This window comes from Molossus molossus, unplaced genomic scaffold (assembly GCF_014108415.1).
Source record: "Molossus molossus isolate mMolMol1 unplaced genomic scaffold, mMolMol1.p scaffold_m16_p_20, whole genome shotgun sequence".
Classification (NCBI taxonomy): Eukaryota; Metazoa; Chordata; class Mammalia; order Chiroptera; family Molossidae; genus Molossus; species Molossus molossus.
The window spans coordinates 44,237,403-44,258,426 of NW_023425356.1; the positions used below are offsets into that span (position 1 = coordinate 44,237,403).

At 41.0% G+C, this 21,024-nt stretch overlaps 1 protein-coding gene across 4 annotated transcripts in view; it reads right to left on the reverse strand.

Annotated features, from left to right (window-relative positions):
* XPR1 (xenotropic and polytropic retrovirus receptor 1) overlaps positions 1 to 7,761 on the reverse strand; it is a 154,594-nt gene extending 146,833 nt beyond the window's left edge. For 2 of the 4 annotated variants that reach the window (XM_036273710.1, XM_036273713.1), the window contains exon 1: positions 7,481 to 7,744. In XM_036273710.1, coding sequence (XP_036129603.1) covers positions 7,481 to 7,549 — 69 coding nt within the window. In that variant the 5' untranslated portion in view covers positions 7,550 to 7,744. Of the gene's footprint in view, positions 1 to 7,480 lie in introns of all 4 variants that reach the window. The other 2 variants (XM_036273709.1, XM_036273711.1) reach the window with 2 other exon arrangements.
* Between the last annotated feature and the right edge of the window lie 13,263 nt (positions 7,762 to 21,024).

Consider the following 21,024-nt stretch of genomic DNA (forward strand, 5'->3'; position numbering starts at 1 on the left):
CAACATAATTACTTAATGGCTCAAAGATTCAGTTTTACCAATCTATAAACAAAGCTAACCACCTAGCTAAACATCTTGCTATAAAGAGAAAACGTTTTTAAAGTACTCACCATAGTGCCCAATACAGAAAGTATTCAAAAGATAACATCTGTTATTATTGCCACTGCTACCACCAGTGTTATTACATACAATTCCCATAAAAGCAAGAGCTCCAAAGTATGACAGATTTGATTTCAAATTATGGCTCCACTAGCCTAGGTTTCCTCATCAGTAAAATGGAGATAATAAATCATCTATCTTACAAAACTGTTATAAAACAGCTGACTCCTGGTTCCTAACTGCTCAATAAAGGTTAACGCCTTTCTTCATAATGACAAGCTGACCATATTTCCACTAATTCAATTCAAAGAAAAGAGAATGAAATCCCAGGGAGCCAGCTGTCCTTTACAGTGGTGGGGCAAGGGGGGTGGATACCAAAGAATCCTCACCTAATTGGTTCCCTTATCCTCTTATGTGCTTCCGTAGAGAGCTTTTTCTCAGGCCACCTCCTTGCTTTCTAATAGGAGTCTTGTACTCTTAAGGCAGCAACTCTCAGAAACTTTTTCAAAGAACCCAAAAGGTCAGAACTATTTTCATAATAATACTACTTCATTCGTTTTTTTCACTCTCATTCTATCAAGAGTACACAGTGGAGTTTATATGAACTCCAGAGGCTATATGAAGTGTGATATCCTGTTTCTGATGGCTAGTAAATGTGCTTGTATACTTTTGAATTTTAAAGATTTCTCAGTTTTAATTTCTAATACAGCATATATTAATAAACATTGGAATCTTCAATACTTTAAGAGTTTCAAGTGGTCCAGAGACCAAAAAGTTTAACACTTTTCTGAGGTATAGAAAAAGCCCACAAAGCACATGGATTCTGTGAATTACAATTTTACCAACATAGCCTAAATAAGTAACTCACACAATAATCTAAAAACTCCCCACTTTCATGTCTGATTACATTTCAGCCCTTCAATCTTCAAAAAAAAAAAATCACTTGTTCACTATTTATGAATAGTCAGTGACAGAACTGGGTCTAAGGACTTATATCTCTCCTTATTACTGGTGTGTAGTCTGTCTAAATATTGCAGGTCATCCTCAATAAATAAGAGATGACTATATTTTCTTAACCAACATATTGACCCTCTTGTTACAGAGATAACAAAATTGTTAAGTTATGCTTACAACAGGTTAATTATACTTTCCTCTGACCTGTAATAAATAAACAACTTTTAAAGAATTTTCTGATCAGTCCCTATAGATACCATACACCTGCTTAGTGATGGGGAAAAATAGCTCTTTCCTCCCATAAACAAATTAGATTTAAAGGTGTATGACATAAAGAGTTTGAAAAAGGAAGGAGAAATCTTCCATATCATTTACACAAGTGATCCAATTTTATAGCAATATTCCAAAACCTCAATCTGTAATCTTCCCTTTCCCCACCACTTTTAATTTTGAAAACAGTATGTTGACTGAAATAGAAAACAAAACACACACCCACACACACACAACTTGGTTTTTTTCCCCCCTATTTTTAAGATAATGAGTTAAAATTTAATAACAAAATCTCAGCCTATAGCAAATAGAACCCCTATAAATATTGGTTGAATGAATCATTTTTAAGGTATTTATGTTCATGAACTTTGCCTATTTGGCTTATTTTAGCATTTGCTAGGTAAGGGGAAGACCTGAAAAGGTGAGAACGCTAGTGAATTCTGACACTCTCTCAATTCTAAAAGCCAATTCAATACCAGGCAACCCACAACCCAGCTTTGGTTAAGTTGTACAACTGGAGCAGTTTTCCAAACATTTTTTATGTCAAATCCCTATCAAAAAATTGAGAGAGAGAGATGTATTATGTACCTCCTATATATATTTACTTATTATTGCCCAGCTGGTGTGGGTTGGAGATGGTCCCATGCACTTAAAGGTCTCAGGTTTGATTCCTGGTCAGGGCAAGTACCTGGGTTGCAGGTTTGATCCTCAATGGGTCCCAGTCAGGGTACGTGCAAGAGACAACCAATAAATGTTTCTCTCTCATATGGATGTGTCCGTTTCTCTCTCTCTTTCCCTTCTTCCCTCCCTCCCTTTCACTCTCTCTGAAATCAATGAGAAAAACAAAACAAAACTGTGTACATTGTAAAATAGAATTTTAAAAAATATTTTTATTTACTGATTTCAAAGAGAGAGAAAAATCATCAATTTGTTGTTCCACTTATGTATGCATTCGTTGGTTGATTCTTTTATGTGCCCTGACTGGGAATTAAATCCACAACCTCAACACTCTAACCAATTGAGCTACCCAGCAAGGGCCAAAACACAGAATTTTTAAAATAGAAGTTATTAAAAAATGAGACAATGCCCTGGCTGGTTTGGCTCAGCAGTTAGAGCATCGGCCTGTGGTCCCTAAAGACCCAGGTTCCTGCTAAGGGCACGTACCTCAGTTGCAGTTTGTCCCCGGCCCTGGTTGGGTCATGTGGGTGGCAACCACTCGATGTGTCCCTTTCACGTCAATGTTTCTCTCTCTCTCTTCCTCCCACTGTATCTAAACAAAAAATGGAAAAATGTCCTCGGGTGAGGATAAAAAAAATAAAAAATGAGACAATGATAAAATAACTTTTACCTTTCACTTATGAATACTACAAAAATATTTTTAATCAAACATATTAGCATCAATAACAATACTTTAGAGAACAAAACTGAAAAGCTTCATTATTTTTTAAAATCTTAATTTAATTTAATTTAATATTATTGTGATTTAGTATTCTAGTTCAAACTTCAGGATTCAGTTGATTTTGAAACTTGATTATGACTATACACTGAAAAATTCCCTCAGAATACCAAGGCTACCACATCAATCCACTTTTAGTAAAATTTTATTTCTTCCTTGTCTTATGCATAAAAATGACCATAATTAATAGTTCTAATGCTATCTTCTGCTTCTTTGAAATTTTGGGTACTCTCCTTTGAGGTCTATGACGCAAATTACTTGAAACCCCTAACCAGCACAACTCAGTCTCTCAAATGCTTTCCAGATTAAGACTAGATTTGAAGCCAGGACTAATTTTCCATGGTCACCCCAGGTCAAATAAGATTCTTAAGTTCCTATGATCTGGGCCTTCACCCAAAAGCTGTTCCAAAACCAACCTGCAGGAATGAATGGACAAGTATAATCTTTCCAGGATACTTACCCTAACACATTTCATTATACAAAGATAATAATGAGCAGTAATATCTTCCTGTCTTATACAACATTCGTTCACTCATTTAGATACATCTGTAAATGCTAGGCAGCCTACTGACACAATCATGTACAAGTGTATCTTAAATATGCTATAATGTACTTCCATTTGCAGAAGAGCTGAAAGAAAAAGTGTGATTTGTGCCCCATCGGGTGGCCAAACTGGAAATTTCAAACAAGTTCCAGCAAGGCAAGCAAACCCTAATGAATCAACACAATACCTTTGGGAAATTGAAGCCTACAACACAAGTGTTCTCATAGAAGAGGTCTATAAATGAAAATCACAATAATGTTATGGCAGTGCTTTCTTACACTTGAAAATAAGGAGATATGCAGTTATGCAGAATCTCTCCTTTCCTAAATCCTGCAACAAAAAATTAATCCATGACTATCACCGTTCATTTAAGTTAAATAATAGTTTCTTTGGGTCAGCTTTCCATTCACAGATTAAAATCTCATCAAACATTTTTGAAAGAACACTAATAATTTAAAAGAATGTTATTAATAATAGTCCTTTAAATTCTTTTTTCTTCATATATCAAACATAATTAAACCATACAAACATAAATTTAGAGCCAGATGAGCCCTTAGAAAATATAAGGCTGTGAATTAGAAACCATCAAATCTGGTTGGCTTTGGTAACAGAAGAAGAACTTAAAGCCCAGAAAGAAAATGATTTAATCAGGGTCACAGAGCCAGGCTAGTATGACCTGACTCCCAATGCTTAAACATCTGTGCTCAAGAGTCTAGCTATCTACATATGATCCTGGACTAGTGACTTAACGTCTCTGGACCTTAATTTCCTTGCTTGAAAAAAACAAGGAGATAATCTCTAAATTTCCTTTAAATTCTAAAATCCTAAAATGTAGGTACCTCATTATTTTAGTATCTTTCAAAGCTACAGCATACACTGACAAAAACCATTTCTGATTCTTGAGAAACCAAAGAAGCCCAGGACCCTGGGGAAGAAAACACAAGTCAGCAGCCTAAGGCACCAAATATATTTGCTTCTTTTGCTAATATTCTGTAAAATATTAACATAGTCATACTAGTCTATTTGGTTGAAACTGGTCTAAGTTAATTTTAATTAATCAGTTACAGAACTCTAAAATATACAATCACTGATTCTAAATTTTTTTAAAAAGTGTTCTTACAAAGATTTATTTATGTTCTATTTTATATGCCAAGATTTACACTCAGATGGATTACTGGAAACAGGAACAGTCTACGCTCATTTGTGTTTATTCTTTATTCTTTGTACAAAAAAAAAAAACTATTCAGAAGTGAATCAAATAGATTTTCTTTATACAGTTCTCCATGCTGCTCTGTTCTTTTATGCTTTCTTATTCTGCCTATTAAGACCTAGTTTAGGACCTCTACAATTTAAATCGTTTCCAATTAGAAACTCCAATAATTTTCAAGATATTTATAGATCACTAACAAATAATTTTAACAATCCAAGGAAGAAAAATAAAAGTTAAATAAAAAACCTATGAACTACACTGAACCTTAAAAATCTCTGACCCTATGGAAAGGCAAAAACACTGTCCCCAGGGTTTCATGGCTAACATATACAAGAACCAGGACTTACTGTGTGACCGTGTATACACAATAATATATATAATTATAGATATAAAACAAAATTGTCAGCTTCTATGTAGTGCTCTGTTTATTTCAAGTAAAATTTAACATAGCGAAATGACATAAAAACCAAAGATGAAGCATAATGGTTCACAGCACTAGAAACCACCACAGGCTAGAAATCGGGTAATATACCAAAATACAACACCAATGTTTGAATAACAAATTCAAGTGTCTGTTCTACTAAAAGTGTCTCAAGAGCATCATCTTCATACATGAGAAGCTACATGTTATTGCATTACAAGAAGGTTCTCTTTTCTAGCAAAGGCTAAGATCTTTTATGATGTTATTTTTTTCCCCTAAATTTTTAAGCTGCCCAAATTTCTGGATACTAAATACTCTTATGTATGCCTCTTTAGGTATTTTTAAAGCTCTTAAGAAACAATATACAACACATACCTCCTAGCCCTATTTTAAACAATGTCTTTAATCTCTCCAATTCACAATGAAAAGTGCTCCTTATAATTTTGCCTACCAAACAATGAGCTTATCCAGGACAGGAGTCACACAGTAGGGACTCTCTGCAGAATAAAATTTCAATTATCCACAGTAAATGAATTTTTCAAAAAATGGTTTATAATTGGCCTGGGAGAGATAATGCAATCACACATTTATTCAGGAATTTTGTCCCTCTTGTGACAAACCTAGAGTAACCATTTAAGACTAGTATCCAAATGGAGCATATATGTGAATGAGGAGTCCCAGAATTACTGTGGTTACTCCAGCCACAAAGCTGACATTACAAATCAAGAGGTAATTGCATTTTCAAACTAAATCATATGCTTCCACTTCCAGCCCCAGATATTCCAAATTAATACAATCCTATGAAACAGTTAAGTGCTGTAACACTTAAAATGAATCATAGCATACAGCCACTATTACTTCTGCCCAAATCAAGCATGCCATACTATACAGCAAGTACAAGATGTTGCCTCAGCATGCTATGTCCTACGCCTCTATGAAGAACTGGCAGTGGTGCTGAAAATTACTACAAGCAAGATGAAAGACCAATACCCTCCTTTCAATAAAAACCATCGTCTGGACTCTAGCCAAGGTTTTAAAACTGACTAAATGTTATTAAGAACAATAAATCAAAAACTCTCCAGGCTGAAAAGCTAGTTCCTTATTTCATTCTTACAAATGTAGCCACAAAACACTGTAAGAAAATTAAGTGACAAGAAAAGCATTAATAATTTTAGGCCTTTCATTTCTGGCAATAATCAAATACTGTATGTTACAAGGTGAATTTATTTTACAATCTTCCAAGGTTCTGTTTAACCTACCTACATCCCTCTCCCCGTCTTCTTCAATTATTACAACTGCTATATGAATAAACTCGTGCTATTGACTAAACATCCTATCACTGAACGTGAATGTAAATGAAATAGAGGACTAAAATATTTTATTTCAAAAAATCTAGCTAGCATACGTGTGTTCATATTGATTTTGTACTCTTTGTTCTTGCACATAATATAGATGTGAATTCCTGGAGCTCACAGAGAAGTCTTTCTTTCTCTATCCAGGAGCTGAATTGCCAGCTACTGAGAATAACCTATTGCTTTGCTTAAATCCCTTCAGGTATCTTACCTTCTGAATCTATAAATGGGTTCATTATCTTTACTTTTCCCTGTATTAATGTAAGGTTCCTTATCACTATCTATTAAATACCACACAAGAGCTGTTATCACAGAAATTAGGGGGGAGGGGTACCATGTTTCTCTAATACGCAGGTATGGCTTAAAAGTACATTGTTTACAATACAGTACTTTTCTCCCTAGTTAACAAAAATGTTGGGGGGGGGGATAACCTGAATTTTTTAATAATTCTCTTCTTTCTTCCTTCCTCTTCCCCTTCAATCCCTTCCAAACCCGAAGAGCCAAAACCTGAAATAGGATTACTTTGTGTACTTCATGCAATCAATAAAAAGACGAGACTTGTGATAAAACAGAACAGTTGACTACAACACGTCTGCACACCGTACCCACTGCATCTGTGATACACATTTCAATCAAGTTTTAACCCAGTTACAAAGCCTTTGTCGACAGTGGGCAAGTGCGGAGACGCAGAGGGGGCTGCGGGGCGACGGAAATCGTCGGAGGGGCTTATCCTGGAAGAGGGTTCCGCGGAGAGGTGAGAGGAGCAACCCGAGCGAGCCCGGTCGCGGGGGCGCTCGCCGGGGTGGGCACGCGAGGTCAGGGTGACGGGGATGCGGGAACCAGCGCGGAGCTCCGCGACCCCGGCCGCCCTCCACCCCGAACCCCACTGCGCTCGCCCTCCCACCGCCGGGCCCCGGCCCCGCGGGCAGTGCCCTCCCTGCCGGCCCGCCGCCTTCATATCCGTTACCCCGCCGGCAGCGGGGCCGCGGGGGAGGGGAAGGTCAGCGGGGCCCGGAGGGCCGGCGCGGCGGGGATGCCGCAGTGGCTCCCGCAGCACCGGGTCAAAGTCCGCCCCGGCGCGGGGAGGCAGCAAGAGCGGAAGGCGGCCGCGGAGGTCGCACTGGCGAGACGGCGGCCCCTCTGAGCCCTCCCACACCCCGGCCGCCGCCGGTACCTCATACTGGATGTATTGCTTCCTCCACTCAGGAGTGATGTGCGCGGAGAGGTGCTCGGCAAACTTCATCCTGACGTTTCCCCCTCACTCCCACTCGGGTCCAACAGTTACAGGCGGCGGCAGCGACGGCGGCGGCGGCAACAGCGATTCCGACTCCTCCCCACATGGGCCCCGGCGCGGCGCGGCGCTGAGCTTCTCTCCTCCTCCGCCGCCGCCGAGGTCTCCTCAGAGCCGCCCTCCCGCCATCTTCCTCCTCCTCTCCATAGCCCCGCCCCGTCCCGCCCATTTACGTCATCGCCATGGTAACCGCCTACGCCGCGCCGACGGAAGGGACTGGGTAAGGGGCGGGGTTTGGCCGCATTCCTTAAGGCCCCGCCTCTTTTGGGCCGGACGTGCTGGAGGCACCTCCCCTGACCTCTTCCGTCTGGCTCCTTTTGGCCTTACAGCTGCTCTCTACAGTCGGCCTGGGTAGCTGCAGTGCTGTTATTGCTTTTAATATTAATACTGTAGCAACAGTCATCCACAAAAGACGTTTGTATTTGCAAAGAATTGTGCTAATGTTTTCTATTTTAATATTTATTCTTCAAAAAACCCTTAACTTACCTACATGGATGGATCAGAATTAATCCAAATTGAGTAACTAAAACAGGCTAATAGTTAAAAGCCACAGGTATTTAAAGGAACCAGATTTTACCTGCTCTAGGTGCTCAATAAATGCTTGTTGAATTTAACTAAAGACATCATTACCAAAAATTGCATGCTGCTTCTGAATTTCAATGTAATTATCCAGTCCAGGATCTACCAGAAAAGCCAGTAACAACACATAGCCTCAAACCAGGACTGGGGCAGTACCAACTGGACCTGTGAGTAAGCTTTCTGAGGATTAGGAGTAGGGTTTAAAGGGAAACCAATGTTGAGAGGAAAGAAAATACCCTAGAGGTACAGTAGCAACCTCACACCCAGGAAGATCAGAAATGGGTCCAGCATGCAGGCTGAACTATCCTCCAAGAACATGGGACACTACTTTGAGTGTAATAGTAATTGTCCTGGAAGACCTGACTTGGGACAGAAACCCAGGTCCTTCCCTGATTGGAGGAGCCCTAGATAATAATAGCTAACATTTATTAAGCACTCACTGTCCATGTACCAAACACAATTCTAAATTTCTTACATGTCCTTTAATTTTTAATTTTTACAAATTAAAAATTTTGTCTTTTATTTCTCTATGTATTTTTCCCCTTTCCCTTCCTCTTAATTCATGCCAGTAGGGGTTCTGCAATCATTGTCTCAGGAGAGGAACCAGGCATAATGGAAAACAGGCATAGGCTATGAGTCTTTCTGACTTTTGTTATACAAAAGCCTCAACCTTTTCTCAAAGTGTAATCAGGGTCAAAAAAAAAAAAAAGAAGAAGAAGAGAAGAGAAAAAGGAGTGAGGACTCCTCTCAGCACCATACCCACTGCCCACCATAACAATTCCCTTCTACTGGAGGTAAATGTTGCCAGGAGAAAGAGCTCAGCAAAACAGAGGGCTATACTCCCAGGAAGAAGGCACACCACAGAGAGGAAATAGCTGTACAGTGTACCTAAGAAGATGGAACCAGGAGCAGCTGCAAACGAGATTGCTGGGCCTTTAGCCAGAATGGACTAGAATGGTAGATTCTTGGCAGCAATTCCTGTAGACTATGGCATCCTGCTCCCAAACAGCACCATATCTTGGTGCCTTAACAGTGCACAGTATTCTGGAACCATGGTCCAACCCAGAGAAGAAAAGAAATCCTCAACACTAGCTTTATAACCAACAATTCTTAATTTTTCTCATGCCTGATCTGGAGTCCTGAGACTCAGTTGAATATGAAAATCCTAATTTATCTACAGAAGTAGACTTACTAATAAGTTTCCTTACTCCTAGCATTACTTCATATATTTCACTGATAGAACCATCATATACTTAGCATTTATTGGAAGTAAACACTTTCTGTAGAACAGTGGGCTAGGTACTATGAATGATATTCTGAATAGTTTTACTCTGAATCAGAAGGGTCCCAGGCCTTACACTTTTTTCATAAATAAGCACATAACTCTTCATTTAACAAAACTTTATTGAGCACTATGATATGCCAGTCATGCCATTTTGAGAATGAAGGACAGTTCAAAAATAAATAAGACTGTGTTTTTCTTAGAGGATATCACAATCCAGTCAGAAATTTAGGCAGACAGACTAATAAGTAGACCACAGTGTGATATGTGCTGTAATTGAGGCAAGTACAAGGAAACACACATCCAACTGGATGATGATCCAGAGAAGGTGATTTTGAAACACAGTCTTAAACAATAATCTGACTGGGAGAAAGACACCTAAAAATCTCAAAGACAAAACGTAAGGATTCAGGATTGTTAACAAATGGCAAGAAATTGTCTGACCAGAATATTCTTTAAGGCAATTAAGTGTTTCCTCCTCAAAGAAACTCTCCCTATCCCCTCCTCTCTCTTCCCCAGGCTGGCCCCCATGTCCACCTGGTGCACACCCTTCACTGTATTGTCAATAATAACTTGTGTAAGACAATGAGCTCCTTCAAGACACATTGTTCATTTCTCTTGTTTTCTCCAATTTAGCATGGTGCCTGGCTGGCATTCAATCATTCAATAAATGTTGAAGGAACAAAGGAAAGAAAGAAGAAAGGGAAGAAGGGGGAAAGGGAAGGAGGATGGAAAGGACAGTCCACATGAAGGGAAGTTGAAGGAAATAAAGTTAAGTGGAAACAACACTGTGAAGGAATAGATCATGTCAGCATAGGCAGTGTGGGGTCTTTAAAGAGGTTTAAGCAGTCAGCCTTGGGAAAGTGGTATAATGCTACTTCCTGGCTTTGAACACTGGCTCAGGGAAAAGACAGACCTGACTTAAAATCCAAACTCTGGCATTTGAAATCTGTGTGATCTTGAACAAAGTACATTTTCTCTTAAGGCCTCGGTTTCTTTATCTCTCAAATAGGGGTAGTAACACCTCCCTAACAGGTTGTTATGAGGATTAAATGAGATACTACATATAAAGCACTGAGCACAATGACTGGCCTCTGGTTGACTCCTCAAAAATTGGCTGCCCCTCTAAAACCTCTGTTAGCTGTGTGAAGGATGGACTAGAGTGGAGGCAAACCAGAGGCCAATTAATTGACAAGCACCTATATAGCACTTACTCTGTGCCAGATGCTGTTTTAAATGCTTTAGAAATACAGCCGTATTTAATCCTCACAAGGACCCCAGGAGATTGCTACTGTCATTATGCCCATTTTAGAGATGAGTACAATGAGACAGCACAGTTAAGAATCTTGCTCAAGGTCACCCACCTAGTAAGTGGTTGAGCTGGGTGTGAACACTGGCAATCCAGCTCCAGAGTCCTTGCTTTTGACCACTACATTATGCTGAATGTTGATACAACAACCCACACCAGCTATAGTGATGGAGAGAAGGAGGTGTGACATGTGACTCTCTAGTGACTGAGTAGAGGGTGCTGCCATGAACTGAGATAAGGAATGGAAGTGGAGGGCAGGTTTGGGTCATTATTGGATGTGTTAAATAGTTAGCAACCTATGAGACATACAGTACTCCAACTGACGATACAGAACTAGAGCTTGGGGAAAAAACAGTAATGACTAAAGAGCCATTCACATTTAGGTAATAATTAAGTCCTGGTAAGTCTGCCCGGAAAGAGAGCATACACTGAAATGGAAAAGGGTTCAAGGGAACTTCCTGGTGTGAGCCTGATAATGAAGGTGGGACAAGGTATGGCCAGACTGGGCAGCAAGAGCATTAGGAGAGAGTAGTGTCAAGAAGGCCATAAAAAGATGGAATTTTCATAATGGAGGCAGTGATCAAAAAATGTCAGAATCTACAGAGAAGTTGAGTAGGGGTGACTTCTAGGTCATTGGTTTAGCAATTAAAGAGTCACTAGTAACCTCAGAGAAAGTGGCTTTGATAGCATGATGGGTTACGGAAGGTTGAGCAGTAAACGGCATTTTGTTTTTGTGTATCCTAAATTATATTTATTCTGTGTACATGTTGTAGGATCACCAAAAGTGAAAATTTAATAGCATACTCAGCTATTTACCTAGAAATTCATAAGTGCTGAGTCTGAACACTTTATATTTATCACATGTAATTCTAAGTTTGGGAACAGTTATACTTACCACAAAGTAACTGTTCTAAAACTTAGAATTATGTGTGATAAATATAAATATTGCACTGTTGCTTAAGCAAATGAAACTAGTGATCATGCTGAAGAGCGAGGAACTGACCTGCAGAAGGATCAAATCTTATACTGTACCTCCCATTGACGCTGAATAAGAAGAATGTTCAGAATGGTTTAGAGATCTGGATTAGAGATTTCAAGGGATTTTTACTCCGTGTATTTTTGTGTTGCTTTCAATGTCTACAAAGTGCATTTATCAAATCTACAAAAACAATAGTGTTAAATAACCCCAGAACCAGCGATGCCCCAGGAGTGTGAAAGAGTGTCTGTGCAGTATTAGACAGTGTAAGCCACAGGGAAGAAACCAATGGACTAGGAGATACAGAAAATCAAGGGAATGGGAGCTCAAGCTCGGGCCCATGAAAGGCTGAAGAGCACAGACAAAGGGAGGGATTAGTCTCTGCCATCATTTGAGAGGAGACTTGACATCATTTGAGACTTAGGGGTGAGAGTGATAGTAGTGATTGGGGAAGACATATATGAGTTTGTAGTTGGAGGGGAGGGAATTTAGGGGAGTTGCCCATAAACTTCCTCTTTCCTCTCTGGAGGAGATACATTCATCCGTTTGCTTGGGGAAATGGGAGCAGAACTGGGAAAGAGGTGTTCTAGTAGCTCCTTGAGTTTGGAAACTATTTACTTGTAATGGAATCAACGGGGCTGATTTTATCAATTTTTCCAGCTATACTCAGCAGTCTAGGAGCAGGGGATGAGGGAAAGAATAGTGGGATTGCTCCAAGATTAGGAACTTCAGAAATTGCCTCAAGACAAGGAGATAAAGACATCGAGGTACTAATGGAAACAAAAGAATAATTTTTTTTTGTATTTCACATGTATTATTTAATCTTCATGGCAACGGATAAAGATTAAAAGGATATTAGGATAAAATATTATAGCAAAGGATAAGGATTATAAAAGGATATTATAATGTCCATTGTGCAGATGAGAAAACTGAGGCTTAGGGGATATGGTGGGCATTTGCCAGGTGTTGGAGCTGCCTTCCTAGATGGCAGCATCCTCCATCTCTTAGATCTTGATGGGAGGCAAGACCCCAGCTCCTACTAGGCCTAAGGTGGGCAGATATCCTTATCTCACCACCCTGGCAGGAAGTATGTGGCCCAGATTTGGTCAAATAGATGCTCCTGTCACAGAACTTGCCTCATGTGGAAGTACTTACAGACTCAGGCGTAAGTAGAGCATATTGTCAGAGGCTGCAGCAGACTTAAGAGTCCAGAAGTGAAAATGGCAGCGAGTGTCCAAAGTTGGACGGCCAAAGGCATTGTCTTAACCTAATTGTTTCTGTGACCATAACTCTGCACTGTTCTGTTCTTGGCTGTGAGCTTTTCTTGGCTTCTGGCTTTTTCTTAGATTTGTTTACTGGTCTTCACATTGATACTGTGAGCAACCCAAAGCCATCCAATAAAATCTATTTCTGTTTAAGTTAACCAGTGTCATATTTTCTTGTTTATAGCCAAGAACCCTGGGTGGGTCATAGAGATTAAGAACTTTGCCCCTGGCTATTGCTGAGGAGGTAGTCAGTAATCAGGTGAACATAATGATTTTCTGTGAATGTCAATTAGCCTCTCCCTCCAGCCACCTGGGACCTGGGCAATGGGCTCCTGGAGCAAATGGTCATAGTAGCAGGGGATGGAGGATATGCAGGAGCTCAAAAATATTACCTTTCCCTTGCTGAGGCTGATCTGTCAACTGTTGATTGTTTAGCCTGCCAGCAGAGATCAATGGTGAGTCCATATAATACCATATTTGGGGTGAAGTAGACCAGTCAGATATCTGGTAGCAGGTTTATTACATTGATCTCTTTTCATCATAGGAGGGGGGAGAGGGCAATAATTTATCCTCACGTGAATAGTTATTCCAGATATACATTTGCCTTCTTTGCCAGCAATACCAGCTGCAAATGTCTTTATTTACTATCACACTGTCCCATTCAATATTGCTTCTACCAAAGTGAGAGAATGGGAAAATGTCTATGGATTTCACTGATCTCGCCATATATCCCATCATCTACAAACACACGCCATTACAGAAAGATATTATGACTTACTGAAGACGTGGTTATGGTAACAGCCAGGAGACACCATTCTGAGTAGTTGGAGTGCTGTGCTACAGAACGAGATAACGCTCTAACCAGTAGCCAATCTATGGTGATGCTTTTCCCAGACTACATGAGTCTAGAAACCAAGGAGTAGAATCATCATTACATATAAGGACTTAATTACAAAGTTTTTATATCTGTTTTCATGATGCTTGGCTCTCTGCTGGCTTAGAAGACTTAAAGCCCAGAGAAAGATTGCTCCCACCTAAAGACTCAACAATGATTCCGTTACAGGGGAAGTTGAGACAGCCATTTGGCCAATGTGAGCTCTTCCTGATGTTAACAAGTAAAAGGGGTTCTTGTACTGCTGAAGTGATTGGTCCTGATTTTCAAGGGGAAACAGTCTCCACTACAAATGAAATAATGGGTATGAGTGGTTCTAAAACCAAGAGGAACCTCTAGGTCACCCTTAATGTTGTTTTGTCTAGTGGTAGAAGTTAAAGATATAGCAACACAATACAGGCAGGATCACCAAGCGTTCAGACCCCTCAGAATGAAGGCTTGAGTTACCCCATCAGATAAAGTAGCACAACTAGCTGAGGTGCTGGCTGAAGGTACAAAAAGGAATATGAGATGGGAGTGGAAGAAAGTTATAAATACCAACTATGAGCTTGGATCAGATGCAGAAGTAAGGTCTGCATTAGCTACCCCATTTTCTTCTTTGCTTTGTCATGCATAGAATAACACATTTCCTTGGCTTGCCCTTTCCTTTTTCCCTAGTATTTTATACTCCTGTGTGGTAGGAGGTGGTGAACTTTATAAGTTCAACCTCAGGTTACAGTATATGAATGTGGTACTGTAACCAGGAGTTCCTCTAGGCCTCTCTGGTTTCTCAGGCAGCAGCCATTTCTCCAGCCCTTCCAATGACTTTGGAAGCACCTAGTTCCCTGTCTTCAGCCTTTCCTGCTCAAAATTGCTGCAGCAGATTTCTGTATCTGTACCCAAGCCCTGACCAAGAAGCAAAACAAACAAACGATGCTGCAAACAATGAAAAAGTATAAGATATGTTTATTTTGCCCTGGTAGGTATGGCTCAGCGGTAAGAGCGTCGCCCGTGAACCAAAGAGTCCCGGGTTCGATTCCGGCCAAGGGCATGTACCTCAGTTGTGGTTTGTCCCCAGCCCTGGTCAGGGTCGTGCTGGGGGCAACCAATCAGTGTGTCTCTCTCACACATAGATGTTCCTCTCTCTCTCTCTCTCTTCCTCCCTCTCTCTTTCCAGCTCTATCTGAAAATTAATGTAAAAAATATCCTTGGGTGAGGATTAAAAAAAAAAGATATGTTTATTTTGTTATTCACTCAAAATATTATGGGATAGTGGTTTAGGTTATTTGTTTTGGTTACTGTAAAGAGTTTTTGCTTTTTATTCAGACTCTAAAAATTGCTGTAGGCCATCACGTAGCTCACTTTGACACACCTTTGTCTTTTGTGAGTCTCACAGATGTTTTGATCAAAGAAGAATCTCTGTTTTCTGCCAACACTTACATCTTTAAAGATGGAGAAATAACCTTTCCCAAACTGTAGCTAGGTCCTTAGGGACAGGAACCATTTCTTATTCACTCCTAACAGCACTTATCACAGTAGACTCCACATAGCAAAATAAATAGAGCCTTTAATATGTGCTTTCCCCCCAGGAGTGAAAAGCATGACAATTTTTTAATCCAGCCAGCTCCATTCTTATTATAAAAACATGTCATCAGAATCTGGACTTTTCTCCAACTCTTGGGATGGCTGGAAACTAAAGCTAGAGTGAGAGACCTATAAGCAAGGGGCAAGACAGACAGACAGTCCAGAAAAGAGCGAGAAGCCTGAAGAATTCAGAGAGTGGGGCTTTTGTTAGCAAATATGTTAAAAGTCCCGCTGGGTTATGTAAGCCTTTTGGTAATACAATTGCTAATACATCTAATCAAAAAACTCCCAACCTCAGGGAGGTTTGACTTTCACTTTAGGTTTTTCTCTTTTTCCTTTTTTTTTTTATCCTCACCCGAGGACATTTTTCCATTTTTTGTTCAGATAGAGCGGGAGGGAGAGAGAGGAAGAGAGAGAGAGAGAAACATCGATGTGAAGGGACACATCGAGTGGCTGCCACCCACACGACCAACCAGGGCCGGGGACAAACTGCAACCGAGGTACGTGCCCTTAGCGGAAACCGAATCCAGGTCTCTCAGTACCGCAGGCCGACGCTCCAACCGCTGCGCCAAACCGGCCAGGGCTAGGTTTTTTTCTTAATTATCAAATCAACACACACTAATTGTAGAAAATTTAGAAACCACAGAAAAGTATATAGAAGCAGAAAAAAATAGAGCTTCCATGTCACCCACGAGGAACCACTATCAACCTTTGGGCCTATCAGTTTTGTCTTTTTAAGTTAACAGAGTTGAGGAGTTAGAGACAGTGAGAAGTTGGAGCAGAAATGTATCCCTCTTCTGTAAGTGTTAAGTGTTCCTGACATCAGAGTACTGGTCTCTGAGACAAGAGCACCCCCTCCCCCCTTCACAAGACACCTCCACGCGCTACCCAAAACCTCTGACTCAGCCATTAAAACAAAGAGATGTTTTGTCTTGATTCCAAAGAAAGGAGTTCCTCTTCTTGGCCTGACAGATTGATAATAAGGAAAACCAGTTAGAGAAACCCAACACATCCTTCCTACCAGTTTACAGTGCATTCCATCTCCTGTCTTTCCAGCCGGCTTCTGAGAGCCAGGATCAGGGTAGAGGAGGGGGAAGAGGGCAAAGGGAAGAATCAGACGTGCGGAGATAGGGAGACAGGAGTGTGTGAACAAAGCGGAGCATGTCAGTGTGCCTGGGAGTGTGTAAGGAGTATCGATTGGGCAGGTATAATTTGAAAATATCGCCTATGGGCTCTTGCTAGTGTGTGTCAAGGCAGAAGCAAAGAATGGGGGAGGAGAGAATCAGGAGACTGTCTACTTAATTAAGAAAAGTATTCATCATTTCCTGCTCCTGCTCTCTGTTCAGCTCTAAAAACTGTTTTCTGATGACAGCCAAAAAAAAAAAAAAAAAAATCCCACGACTTTTACTTGTTTACTTCCTGAAATCCTGAAGTGATCCACACAGACCCCGTCAAAGCACACACGAAAATGAAAGTTGATTTTTCTCTCTGCAAGAGAACTGGAGGTTTGAGTCTTGCTCAATGCTATCTTGCCTGAAACACAATGGGACAGGTTCTCAGTGGTGACTTCAGTGCTGAGCAGGTGATTAACTTCAGATTATTTAGATTAGACACTAAACAATTAGTAATATATTGGGTAATGCTCTCTTTCACACTCCTCTGAAAAGAACGTGTTGACTCCATCTCCGAAGTATCTCTTGAATCTGTTCACTTCCTGTCACCGTAGCCCCAGTCACTATATTCTCTACCTCAACTGCAGTAAGTTTCCTAGCTGGTGTCCCGCTCCCAGCTCTTCTCCACTGTGCACGCGACAGTCAGAGCATCTTTTAAAACATGAATTTCATCATGCATTTCTCCTTAAAATCCTTCAGTGCTTCCCGGGGCACAGATGCTGGAATCCAGAATCCTTACATGGCCATTTTGGATCAAGTCCTCTCCCTTTCTCCTCTCCCCTTAATTTTGTCTCGCCTTCCTCCTCGTTCACTGTGCTCCAACTTCACTAGTATTTTTCCAGTTCCTTTGAGGCATCGAGCTCTTTTGTACCTCGGAGCCTTCCCATATCCTGATCTTCTGCATGGGACATGCTTCCCCTCCTTTCTTCCTCACCCTTCGAACTTCAGCTTACATATCATTGACCGCCCCAACCTCACTTAGCTTCTCCTATGATACAGAGCACTCCGTACATTTCTTTTACCAGTTCTATTACCATTGGTGAATGTATGTTTATTTGTAAGACTGTTAAGGTTTCCCAGCAGATGGTAGAATCCTAGAAGATAGAGATGGTGTTTGTTTTGCTTCTGTTGTATCCCTAGTACCTGGCACACCATAGATGCTCAGCACTTCTTGAGTGGGTGGTTTAAATTATCTAAGTTTGAAGAGTTTAAAATAATAATTACCAAAAAGGTAATTTTCTTGTGTCTGTTTTTTTCCTAATGCAGGACCTTTAAAATACTGTCCATTGAGCCCTGGCCGGTTTGGCTCAGCGGTTAGAGCGTCGGCCTGCGGTCCTGAGAGACCCGGGTTCGGTTCCCGCTAAGGGCATGTACCTCGGTTGCAGTTTGTCCCCGGCCCTGGTTGGTCGTGCGGGTGGCAGCCACTTGATGTGTCCCTTTTACATCAATGTTTCTCTCTCTCTCTCTCTTCCTCTCTCTCCCTCCCACTCTATCTGTACAAAAAATGGAAAAATGTCCTCAGGTGAAGATGAAAAAAAAATAGTAATAAAAATAAAATAAAATACTGTCCATTGATTAACTTTATTTATTTATTTATTTGTGGTATGTGGCCCTAGCAGGAACCAAACCCGGGACTCTCTGGTCCGCAGGCCGATGCTCAGCTGCTGAGCCAAACTGGCCAGGGCAGATTGATTAACTTTAGATTGATATTTTGAGTGGGAAGAAAGGTATCACACCTGGAGGCAGGTTAGGATCAAAGACACCAGATATGCCCTGGCCAGTTTGGCTCAGTGGTTGGAGCATCAGCCTGCGGACCAGAGAGTCCTGGGTTTGGTTCCCGCTAGGGGCATGTACCAAAAAATAAAATGAAAAAATTAAAAAAAACACCCAGATATACTATGTCAACTATACTTTAATAAAAATAAAAAAGAAATAAAACACACACACACGCACACAGCACCCAGGTATAATTATAGTCAACCCTTTCCTTACTGTGGTGAAAGTGAAACTGTCATAGTGAGGGTTAGGTACAAACATTTATAATTACTTTAATGATAGGGCCTCTTACAAGAAGAAGACATCAAGACGTTCTGTAGCTAAATATTACTGGCATGGTTGTGTTACATGCAGTGAGAGGCTATGACTGGCTAGAAGGGACTGTGGCCTGAAATGAAACATCTCACTAGATTCAGTAGGCTTGGAAAGAGGAGAAGAGTAAATGTGAGGCATATGGAGAAAGCCCTTTCTAACAGAGCAGAAGATATTTCAAAATCTGAGTGGGATATCGAGTAGACAGCCCAATCCAACAGTTATCAATGACTGGCATCGTATTGCGGATTAATTTTTGCATAAAATTGTATCACAGGATACTGTAGTCTTAGAAGCTAAGCTACATTCACTCTAGTATCCCTATTGATATTTCTGGACATGTCTGGGTATAGCAGAGGTTTTATTTGTACCAAGGGGCATGATAACAGCCATCAGACTGGGGGACAAGAGAGGTGCGGCTCATAAGATTGGTTCAAAGACTCTGGCTCAAGGTCAGTGTCAGTGGGAGGGATGATTAAGTTCCAAACAGCATCTGTGTTTATGATTGTCTTCCAGCCCAGCTGAGTTGAGGTTGCATGACCTGCGGATGGTGGACAAAAACAAAGTCTAATGCAGATCTGTCTACAAACCATGTGGGGAGGCACAGGTAGGGGGTCAGGTCAAACTGTAGGACATGTGAGGATTCAAAATGGACACAGCAGATCAACCTATATCTGGAAGAGGACACCAAGGGTAGTGGTATTAAGGAGAGGAGAAAAGCATGTGGAAACAAAAAGTACTAGTTCCAGACCATCCAGGACTTTCACAGTTCTTTGGAAGAAATTTATTACGGGTTGAATTGTGTCCCCCAGAAAGATATGTTGGAGTATTAAGCCCCCGTACCTCAGAATGTGACCTTTTTGGAAATAGGGTCATTGCAGATGCAATCAAGTTAAGATATGGTCCTTAGGGTGGGTTCTAATCCAATATTACTGATGTCCATATGAAAAAAGGAAAAACACCATGTGGAAATGGAGACACACCAAGGAAATGCCAAGTGATGACAGAAGTAGACAGTGGAATGATACAGCTGTAAGCCAAGAAATGCCAAGGATTGAGGACCACCACAGAAGCTAGAAAGAGGCAAGGAAGGGTAGCATGGCCTTGCGGTCACCTTGATTTTGATTGTTTCTGTTGTTTTAAGCCACTCAATTTGTGGTACTTTGTTACAGCCTCCCTCAGAAACTAATCCAGAATTGGAGACAAGGAGATGTTCAGAGTGAGTAGGATAGAGCCAGAGACATTGTTTCACTGCTGTTATTTTGACCCTAATTTTTCTCATAGATTTGTGAGGCCAGAGAAACACAATTTCTGTACAGTAATCATGTAAATAACATGCCAAATTACTACGCTTCTATTTACTGACTTGAATTTAGTCAGTTAATGTGCCACGTCTAGTACATTTCATGCAACTTTAAGACCTGCCTGTGTCTAATTAAATGAGAGAATGTATGGAAAGCTCTTAAAACAGCACCTGCCACCTGGTAAACCGGTAAAGCTATAAATGTTAGATACGATTGTTATTATCATTATCTCATTATCCTGATCCTAGAGCTAACTCTCAGCAGCTCCGGTCTCTTTTGCATCTGAGAGCTACCAGGAGCTGCTGAGCAAACCTCACACCTAGGCAGGCAGGTGCCACTAAAAATTAAACATCGCCATCCTCGCCAGAATCCCCCACCCTGACTGGGTTTCCCTAGTAAACGTTCTCTCCTACTTTCTACAACCAGCATTTCAGATCATGCCTCTGCAAACCTCCTCCTCCTTCCTTTTCTCAACGTATTCCCAGCAGGCGAGCCCGATTCCTAGCACTGAGAAGAGAGGAGCCCTTAGCAAACCTATCAACCCAGATGTATCCACAGCTACCCTTGACTTTTCCTTGCTATTTGGACATTTGAAGGGCCCTGGCTTGTTTCAAGTGTAGGGAGTCTTCCTTCATTCTTCCCTCTTCCTCATTCACACGTTCACTCCATAAGCAAGGGTTGCTCATTCTATTTCCTTGATGTCTTGCCAGTCCACACACTGTGGGTTATATCTATGGCCACCAGCATGGCTCTTACAAACCTGATTGTGTCACTGTCCTGGTCAAAACCCTTCAGTGACTTCCTACTACTCTACAGATCCAGAAAGTCCTTCACATGTTTACAAGACCTCCCCCTGCCCCAGCCCCCCATAATCCAAACACTATCAGTTTTTCTAACCTACCTCTTTCTCTGTACTTTTTATAGGCTATACTCTAGGCTAGAGAGTAACTCAAAATACCCCCACTTCTTTGTTAAATTAACTAACACTTAAATAATG